The sequence below is a fragment of the Salvelinus alpinus genome, chromosome 8, assembly GCF_045679555.1.
Source record: "Salvelinus alpinus chromosome 8, SLU_Salpinus.1, whole genome shotgun sequence".
In the NCBI taxonomy this organism is placed as follows: Eukaryota; Metazoa; Chordata; class Actinopteri; order Salmoniformes; family Salmonidae; genus Salvelinus; species Salvelinus alpinus.
In genome coordinates this window covers 22,278,845-22,289,142 of record NC_092093.1, presented here as the reverse complement: position 1 = coordinate 22,289,142, position 10,298 = coordinate 22,278,845, and the positions used below count along the sequence as shown (strand labels likewise).

The 10,298-nt window shown below is 48.3% G+C and overlaps 1 protein-coding gene across 1 annotated transcript in view; it reads right to left on the bottom strand.

Annotated features, from left to right (window-relative positions):
* Positions 1–213: 213 nt before the first annotated feature.
* The window catches only part of fndc1 (fibronectin type III domain containing 1), a 98,699-nt gene continuing 88,614 nt past the window's right edge, over positions 214–10,298 (bottom strand). Inside the window, exons 18-22 of the mRNA XM_071412994.1 lie at positions 8,601–8,680; positions 8,368–8,397; positions 1,793–1,954; positions 1,251–1,373; positions 214–1,006 (exon numbers count right to left, since the gene is read on the bottom strand). Coding sequence (XP_071269095.1) covers positions 891–1,006; positions 1,251–1,373; positions 1,793–1,954; positions 8,368–8,397; positions 8,601–8,680 — 511 coding nt within the window. The 3' untranslated portion in view covers positions 214–890. The remainder of the gene's footprint in view (positions 1,007–1,250; positions 1,374–1,792; positions 1,955–8,367; positions 8,398–8,600; positions 8,681–10,298) is intronic.

Sequence of the window (10,298 nt, the reverse complement as noted above, 5' to 3'; positions counted from 1 at the left end):
TTCATAGTTCTGATGTCTTCCCTATTATTATACAATGTAGAAAATAGTAGAAAATAAAGAAAAACCCTTAATTGAGTAGGTGTGTCCAAACTTTTGACTGGTACTGTGGTTTAGGCAGGTTACTGAAACTCTATTTGCTTAGTAAAGTTTGAGTTTCCTTAAACATGGACATTCAGATATTCTCACAGAACAAATGAATCGTTAAGGGGTTCCTTGTTTTCCATAGCACCTTTATTTAATGTCCAACCATTCCTGAGCAAATATTAAGTATTGTTATTCATTGTCTGTATACATACAACACTTCCACAGTAACTTCTGATCTTATGGAGTCTCGTAAATACCAAAGACTATAAAAACACTATGCATGTTCAAGAAAACTGACACCAAAACTAGTTGTCAAAAGCCATTACTGTATCATACTACTGTTATGAACAAGATCTCTTGATTTATAGTAAACACACATACAATCCCTTCGCTCCCATTAGTACTGTTCAGTTTGTGCTTTGGTCTTTTACAGGATCTCCCATTTCATTAGTGTTGTCATGATCACAGGTGCACTTCCACTTGAGAATAGTTGGGAATAAACACGGATTCTTTCCGATCCGGAAGACAAAAGTTAAACTAAGCAATAGCAATACATGCTTTTTCCCCCTCATATACAAACTGCTTTTATAAAAGTGCATGGTAATGAATACATGGAAATATTAGTGTTGTTTAAAGTATTATATTCTCTTTGATCTGAAGCAGTATAAGTTTGGAATGTTGTTGTCTTTCTGCTGTGGTTAGCAACAGTTCATCTCCAGGGGGCGGGGTCAGTGAGAGCATGACAGAGGCTGCAGCAGGTTGGAGTTTGTATGCCCTCGGTGATGACCTCTTTGTGACCCCCTGTGTTACCACTTGCCAGGGATGGGCACCCCACACTCGTACCATCCCACGAAGGGATGTGGCGTACGCCGGCCGATAGGTCCAAAGTTGACTGGCTCCTGCCTGTATGAGCGATAGTAACCTGCACAGGGGAGGACCGGCAGTGTTGTAATGCATTATGAATAGATGTAACACATTTTTTATGCTTTGTAAGAGGATTCTGACTGTTTCTATTCAGCCTAGAACAAGGATATGAGGTTCTCTATAATCAAGGCTCTGGGACTTAATATTAGCTGGAATATAATTATTTTTAATACCATGAAAACAATTCTACACCAGGCTGTAGGTGAGTGATGAATTTTGGGAGTTGATTTATGTTATTTTACCTTGTGCTGTGGGCAGATACGTTGAGAGGCTGGGGGAGCCTGTCCTCCCGTCTAGGTAAGAGTCTACAAACTGGCAGTGGTCCTCCCCATGGCCGAATGTGTCTGCTATACTGTAGAACATTTCTGGAAGGAGAGCGAGAGAGATGAGACAGAGAGAGATGGAGGGAGAGAGAGTGAGAGAGATAGAGATGGAAGGGCCGTCAATGGTTAACAACAGAACACACTCTCACACAATATTACATTATGTAATGAGGCCACAGTGCCCCAAAACCATAAAACACCCAGTAGCATAGGGAAGAGACGTAAAGAAAGGGTGTGATTCAGATACATGTAGTGAAAGAGTGAGAGAATGAAAGGGAGAGCGAGAGGGGGTGGTAGTGAAAGAAGACCGGGAAAGCGTAAGGGAGAGAAATGGTGGTGAGATTATAAGAGAAAAAAAATTGGAGAAACTGTAAAGCAACTTGAATTGATCCAAGACTTGAACTTGAGAGAGAGAAGGATATAAAGGAGGAGAGGAAGGTGAGAAGTAACATCAGTAGTACCTTTCAGCCCATCTCCCATAAAGATTTTGTATCTCAGCGAGTTGCACAGGACCACGCCCACAAACTTTCTGTACCAGGTCCTCTTGACGTACTGGCTGCCCTTACATGCACTGTGCTGGGGGTTGAATCTGAAGGAGAAGGGGATCCAGATAGGCTCTCCACCTAGAGGAAGGCAGGTAGCCTAGCAGTTAGGACCATTGGGCTAGTCGGCAGGGATTGGTTTGAATCCCTGCCGACTAGGTGAAAAATCTGTCTGTTCTGGATAAGCGTGTCTTCTAAATAACTACATTTTAAAAGTGTCTGCTAAATGGCATATATTACATAACCATAAACTGTTGCGGTGAAGGTTGAGCGCTCAGCATGTCCTTAATGACAGTCCCTCCTGATCTAACAGAGTGCTTACTTAATGCTACACTCACAAAGCCAGTCATTAATACCTACTCTCAACCTGTCAGTTCTAACTGAGCTAGTCAAGACTAACTAATCGACTGCTCTTCCCTCTAGCTGACTCAACGGTTAACACGTCAACTTTTACATATTTTTTTTTTCATTTCAGCAATTTACAATCTGTGATGTGATAGATGCCTTGCTTAAGTTTGATGTAAACAAATCGAGTAGAGCTGATATGCTTGATCCATTGTTGCTGCTGCTCTCTGTCACCCTGATTGCTGAATCATTAACCCATACTTCTAACCTAACAATTATATCTAGTACTATCCCCAACGTGGCCCATGTACTCCCCCTTCAGGTGGTGCTGACTCTTGTGACCTAAATAATGATCGCCTTATTTCTAAACTTTCTAAACTGCCTAGCTAAAATATAATAATCCTTGATTAATTCTCAGCTAAGATCTTTCTTCTCTTTGAAATATATTCTAAATGTACATCAGTCGGGTTTTAGACCAGGTCAAAGCACTATCTCTGCTGCATCCCTAGTTATAAATCCTGTGGTTAATTGTATAGATAAAAGGCTACATTGTGCTGCCCTCTTCATTGACCTGTCAAAGGCTTTCAATACTGTTAATCACTCACTGCTAATTCAGATGCTTTCCTCAATTGGCCTAGACCAGGCTGCATGTAACTGGTTTAAAAATTACTTGACAGATAGGACTCAATGTGTATCTACTGATGGTGTTAAATCAGGTTTCCTGGACATTACTAAAGGTGTCCCGCAAGGGTTGATTTTGGGTCCTGTAATTTTCACATTAACTATATGAACTTGTCTGTAAAAAATTGTAACCTGCCAATGATAATTGTAACGTATGCCAATGATAATGTTATGTATGCTATTGCCCCCACAGTTGACAAGGCTCTATCTGAACTAAAGTCTGCCTTCATTGTATTACAGAAAAACTTTATTGACCTGAAAATAGTATTGAATGTAAGTATAGTAAGTATATGTTGTTCTCTAGAGCACATAAAAATAACTGATGATTTAAGCATGTACTTTGGATGATGTCTATATTGATTGTGTCCCTGCTTACAAGTATCTGGGCATCTGGATAGATGAAAAGCTATCTTTTAAAAAGCATCATGACGAGTTAGTTTAGAAGCTGAGAATAAAAATGGTCTTCTTCTATAGAAATAGGTCCTGCTTCTAAATAAATAGTAGAAATCAGATTATTCAGTCGATGTTCCTATCGGTCCTAGACTATGGCGACATCATCTATATGAATGCAGCAGCCACTTCATTAAAGCCGTTAGATGCAGTTTATTAAAGCACACTGTGCTTTATTACGGGCGACAATTTTAGCACTCATCACTGCATTCTCTACCAGAACGTTGGATGTCCCTCTTTGATGTCACGTAGGTTGATACATTGCTATGTTTTCATATTTTTTTCAGATATATTTTTTTAACCCCTTTTTCGTGGTATCCAATTGGTAGTTACAGTCTTGTCTCATCGCTGCAACTCCCGTAAGGACTCGGCGAAGGTCAAGAGCCATGCATCCTCCGAAACACGACCCAACAAAGCCACACTGCTTCTTAACACAATGCCCGCTTAACCCGGAAGCCAGCCACACCAATGTGTCGGAGGAAACACCGTACACCTGGTGACCGTGTCAGCATGCATGTGCCCGGCCCGCCACAGGAGTCGCTAGAGCGCGATGGGACAAAGACATCCCTGCTGGCCAAACCCACCCCTAACCCGGACGACGCTGGGCCAATTGTGGGTATCCCGGTCGAGGCCGGCTGCGACAGAGCTTGAACTCGTACCAGGATCTCTAGTGGCACAGCTAGCACTGTGATGCAGTGCCTTAGACCACCGAGCCACTCGGGAGGCCAGGTTTTCATTTATAAAGCCCTTTTACAAAAAGTCCCACTGTATCTCACATCTTTACTGAACTTTAGACATGCGAGTTACCACACCCGGTCTCAGGGATGCTAGCTCTGGAAATTCCTTTGGTCTCTACTGAGTTAGGTAAATCAGCGTTGAGTTTTTTTGCACTTTATTTGTGGAACAAATGTTCTGAAAAGTTGATGTTTTGGTGCCTTTAGGCCAATTCAGAACGCTGATTAAGGACCTTTTTACTGATGAATGTCTTTGTTTTTCATGACCGTGTTTCTTTCTGCTTGCATTTTGTATTTTTATTTTGATGTGTCTATTCTGTAATTGATGTAATTCAGGGCTCATCTGTAAAATAGACCTTGGTCTCAGTATGACTCCCTGTCACGTTCCTGACCTGTTTTTCCTTTTTTCTTGTATGTATTTAGTTGGTCAGGGCGTGAGTTGGGGTGGGTTGTCTATGTGTTATTTTTCTATGTCGGGTTGTTTGTGTTTGGCCGGGTATGATTCTCAATCAGAGGCATCTGTAAATCGTTGTCCCTGATTGAGAATCATACTTAGGCAGCCGGGGTTCACGTGTGTGTTTGTGGGTGGTTGTATCTCGTGTTAGTGTTCGTGCCACACGGGACTGTTTTCGGTTTTGTCACGTTTGTTGTTTTTGTATTTGTAAGTGTTCTGGATTGTTTCGTTATAATAAATCATCATGAACGCAAATCACTCCGCATATTGGTCTGATCCTTCTCGCCTCTCCTCGTCCGAGGAGGAGGAAGACGACAGCCGTTACAGAACCACCCACCAACACAGGACCAAGCGGAGTGGAGAAGGGCGGCAACAGCAGCAGAAAAAAACCCAGGACTCCTGGACTTGGGAGGAGATTCTGGACGGAAAAGGACCCTGGGCTCAGCCAGGGGAATATCGCCGTCCCAAGGCGGAGTTGGAGGCAGCGAAGGCAGAGAGGCGCTGGTATGAGGAGGCAGCGCGGCAACGCGGTTGGGAGCCCGAGAGTCAGACCCAAAAATTTATTGGGAGGGGGCACACGCGGAGTGTGGCAAAGCCGGGTAGGATACCTGAGCCAACTCCCCGTGCTTACCGTGGAGTGAGAGGGCGTCGTACTGGTCAGACACCGTGTTATGCGGTAAAGCGCACCGTGTCCCCAGTACACGTGCTTAGACCAGTGCGGGCTATTCCACCTTGCCGCACTGGCCGGGCGAGGTTGGGCATCGAGCCGGGTGTCATGAAGCCGGCCCAACGCATCTGGCCTCCAGTGCGTCTCCTCGGGCCGGCGTACATGGCACCAGCCTTACAGAGGGTGTCCCCGGTTCGCCAGCATAGCCCAGTGCGGGCTATTCCACCTCGCCGCACTGGCAGGGCTACGGGGACCATTCAACCTGGTAGGGTTGGGGAGGCTCGGTGCTCAAGAGCACGTGTCCTCCTTCACGGTCCGGTATACCCGGTGCCACCTCCACGTACCAGTCCTCCGGTGGCAGCCCCCCGCACCAGGCTGTCTCTCCGGGTTCTCTCTCCAGCTGCTCCCACCTGTCCAGCGCTGTCAGAGCCTTCCTCCTCTCCAGCGCAGCCAGTGTCTGAGCTGCCTGCCTGCCCAGCGCTGTCTGAACTGCCTGCCTGCCCAGCGCTGTCTGAACTGCCTGCCTGCCCAGCGCTGTCTGAACTGCCTGCCTGCCCAGCGCTGTCTGAGCTGTCTGCCTGCCCAGCGCTGTCTGAACTGTCTGCCTGCCCAGCGCTGTCTGAGCTGCCTGCCTGCCCAGCGCTGTCTGTCTGTCCCGAGCCTTCAAAGCCGCCTGTCTGTACTGAGTCTTCAAAGCCGCCCGTCTGTCCTGAGCCTTCAGAGCCGTCCGCCAGACAGGAGCCGCTAGAGCCGTCCGCCAGACAGGAGCCGCTAGAGCCGTCCGCCAGACAGGAGCCGCTAGAGCCTTCCGCCAGACAGGAGCCGCTAGAGCCCTCCGCCAGACAGGAGCCGCTAGAGCCTTCCGCCAGACAGGATCAGCCAGAGCCTTCCGCCAGACAGGATCAGCCAGAGCCTTCCGCCAGACAGGATCAGCCAGAGCCTTCCGCCAGACAGGACCAGCCAGAGCCGTCCAGCCAGGACCAGCCAGAGCCGTCCAGCCAGGACCAGCCAGAGCCGTCCAGCCAGGACCAGCCAGAGCCGTCCAGCCAGGACCAGCCAGAGCCGTCCAGCCAGGACCCGCCAGAGCCGTCCAGCCAGGATCCGCCAGAGCCGTCCAGCCAGGATCCGCCAGAGCCGTCCAGCCAGGATCCGCCAGAGCCGTCCAGCCAGGATCCGCCAGAGCCGTCCAGCCAGGATCCGCCAGAGCCGTCCAGCCAGGACCAGCCAGAGCCGTCCAGCCAGGACCCGCCAGAGCCGTCCAGCCAGGATCCGCCAGAGCCAGCCAGCCAGGATCCGCCCCTCAGTCCGGTGCTGTCCCTCAGTCCGGTGTTGCCCCTCAGTCCGGTGTTGCCCCTCAGTCCGGTGTTGCCCCTCAGTCCGGTGCTGCCCCTTAATCTAGTGGGGTTGATTGGGAGGGTGGCCATTGGGAGGAGGCCAAGGAAGCGGGGTTTGACTATGGTGGGGTGGGGACCACGACCAGCGCCAGAGCCGCCACCGTGGACAGACGCCCACCCAGACCCTCCCCTAGACTTTATGCTGGTGCGCCCGGAGTTCGCACCTTAAGGGGGGGGTTATGTCACGTTCCTGACCTGTTTTTCCTTTTTCTTGTATGTATTTAGTTGGTCAGGGCGTGAGTTGGGGTGGGTTGTCTATGTGTTATTTTTCTATGTCGGGTTGTTTGTGTTCGGCCGGGTATGATTCTCAATCAGAGGCAGCTGTAAATCGTTGTCCCTGATTGAGAATCATACTTAGGCAGCCGGGGTTCACGTGTGTGTTTGTGGGTGGTTGTATCTCGTGTTAGTGTTCGTGCCACACGGGACTGTTTTCGGTTTTGTCACGTTTGTTGTTTTTGTATTTGTAAGTGTTCTGGATTGTTTCGTTATAATAAATCATCATGAACGCAAATCACTCCGCATATTGGTCTGATCCTTCTCGCCTCTCCTCGTCCGAGGAGGAGGAAGACGACAGCCGTTACACTCCCTGATAAAATAAACTACACTCAACCTGTCAGTTCTCACAGAGCTAGTCAAGACTAACTACACTCAACCTGTCAGTTCTCACAGAGCTAGTCAAGACTAACTACACTCAACCTGTCAGTTCTCACAGAGCTAGTCAAGACTAACTACACTCAACCTGTCAGTTCTCACAGAGCTAGTCAAGACTAACTACACTCAACATGTCAGTTCTCACAGAGCTAGTCAAGACTAACTACACTCAACCTGTCAGTTCTCACAGAGCTAGTCAAGACTAACTACACTCAACCTGTCAGTTCTCACAGAGCTAGTCAAGACTAACTACACTCAACCTGTCAGTTCTCACAGAGCTAGTCAAGACTAACTACACTCAACATGTCAGTTCTCACAGAGCTAGTCAAGACTAACTACACTCAACATGTCAGTTCTCACAGAGCTAGTCAAGACTAACTACACTCAACCTGTCAGTTCTCACAGAGCTAGTCAAGACTAACTACACTCAACCTGTCAGTTCTCACAGAGCTAGTCAAGACTAACTACACTCAACCTGTCAGTTCTCACAGAGCTAGTCAAGATTAACTACACTCAACCTGTCAGTTCTCACAGAGCTAGTCAAGACTAACTACACTCAACCTGTCAGTTCTCACAGAGCTAGTCAAGACTAACTACACTCAACCTGTCAGTTCTCACAGAGCTAGTCAAGACTAACTACACTCAACCTGTCAGTTCTCACAGAGCTAGTCAAGACTAACTACACATCCCCTTTATTAACAGTTTTCACCATGCCAGTCTCCTTTTCAGATACACAGCGAATTGTGCATAGCACCCAAGGGAAGGGGTAGGAAGGGGTGAGAGGGGAGGGAGTGAACGAGCACCTGCCCCCCTCATCCCCCCTCTTCGAAATACCTGACTGACTCTCTTAATTAAAAACAATAAATACCAAAACTGTACTTTGGCATCATTTTACCACTATGGATGTCTGCCAAGTCCAGTGTATGTCAGTGTAGGTGCATGCAGCCTTTGGTATGCCCCAGAATGTTAACTCCTCACCAGCTCTCTCCAACTGTCTCTTCGAGTTTCTTCAAATGACCTGAAGCAGTGATCTTCTGGACTAGAGCAATGTAGGCCAACATGTTTTGTCAATATTGTTAGAGTAAGAGTAACATATGAGACATTTCGATACAACTCACCAGGCGGCCGTTCAATAAGAAGAGGGTCGTCTGAAAAACAGAAAACGTAAAAATGAGAGACATGAACTGGAACAGAATTCATACATAAACTAAAAAACAGGATGATACGGACAAGTAGATGTGGCCTTAGTAGATCTAGGATCAACAAACCTAGAACCACAACCATTTGCAGGCACAAAGCAAAACTGACCCTAGAACAGTATTTAGCAACCTCACCTAATATTCATACAAACCTGATTCAGTGACATAGGTGAGCGTATCGCTAATCGGTCCCAGCCCAAAGACATTCTTTGCCTGGACTTTGAAGTAGTACCTGAGGTAAAAACCAACCAAGACAAAATAGTGTGTATTAGAGATAGCCATTATTACAGGCGTTACAGAGGCCAGGTCTTTGTTTCCACATGGAAGATGTTTAGACCCTAATGACTATAGCAGATGGCTGGAAGGGAGGCAGCACTTGACTCATGCACCCTCAGAAAGGAGAAAGGGAGGCAGACTATAGCAGATGGCTGGAAGGGAGGCAGCACTCGACTCATGCACCCTCAGAAAGGAGAAAGGGAGGCAGACTATAGCAGATGGCTGGAAGGGAGGCAGCACTCGACTCATGCACCCTCAGAAAGGAGAAAGGGAGGCAGACTATAGCAGATGGCTGGAAGGGAGGCAGCACTCGACTCATGCACCCTCAGAAAGGAGAAAGGGAGGCAGACTATAGCAGATGGCTGGAAGGGAGGCAGCACTCGACTCCTGCACCATCAGAAAGGAGAAAGGGAGGCACACTATAGCAGATGGCTGGAAGGGAGGCAGCACTCGACTCCTGCACCATCAGAAAGGAGAAAGGGAGGCAGACTATAGCAGATGGCTGGAAGGGAGGCAGCACTCGACTCCTGCACCATCAGAAAGGAGAGAGGGAGGCAGACTATAGCAGATGGCTAGGAAGGGAGGCAGACTATAGCAGATGGCTAGGAAGGGAGGCACACTATAGCAGATGGCTACCAAGGGAGGCAGACTATAGCAGATGGCTGGAAGGGAGGCAGCACTCGACTCCTGCACCATCAGAAAGGAGAAAGGGAGGCAGACTATAGCAGATGGCTAGGAAGAGAGGCACACTATAGCAGATGGCTACCAAGGGAGGCACACTATAGCAGATGGCTGGAAGGGAGGCAGCACTCGACTCCTGCACCATCAGAAAGGAGAAAGGGAGGCAGACTATAGCAGATGGCTAGGAAGGGAGGCAGACTATAGCAGATGGCTAGGAAGGGAGGCACACTATAGCAGATGGCTACCAAGGGAGGCAGACTATAGCAGATGGCTACCAAGGGAGGCAGCATTCGACTCCTGCACCATCAGAAAGGAGAGAGGGAGGCAGACTATAGCAGATGGCTACCAAGGGAGGCAGCATTCGACTCCTGCACCATCAGAAAGGAGAGAGGGAGGCAGACTATAGCAGATGGCTACCAAGGGAGGCAGCATTCGACTCCTGCACCATCAGAAAGGAGAGAGGGAGGCAGACTATAGCAGATGGCTACCAAGGGAGGCAGCATTCGACTCCTGCACCATCAGAAAGGAGAGAGGGAGGCAGACTATAGCAGATGGCTACCAAGGGAGGCAGACTATAGCAGATGGCTAGGAAGGGAGGCAGCACTCGACTCCTGCACCCTCAGAAAGGAGAGAGGGAGGCAGACTATAGCAGATGGCTACCAAGGGAGGCAGACTATAGCAGATGGCTAGGAAGGGAGGCAGCACTCGACTCTTGTACCGTCAGAGAGGAGAGAGGGAGGCAGATTTAAGAGAATACTGTTTTTATGTTCCTATAGCAGGGAGAAAGAGAGAAAGAAAGAGGGGGAATAGGGTAGATTGAAAGAGGGAGAGAGGTAGGGTGAGTGAGAGAGAGGGAAGGAGAGAGAGGGAGGAAGAGAAAGACCTTTAAAGCA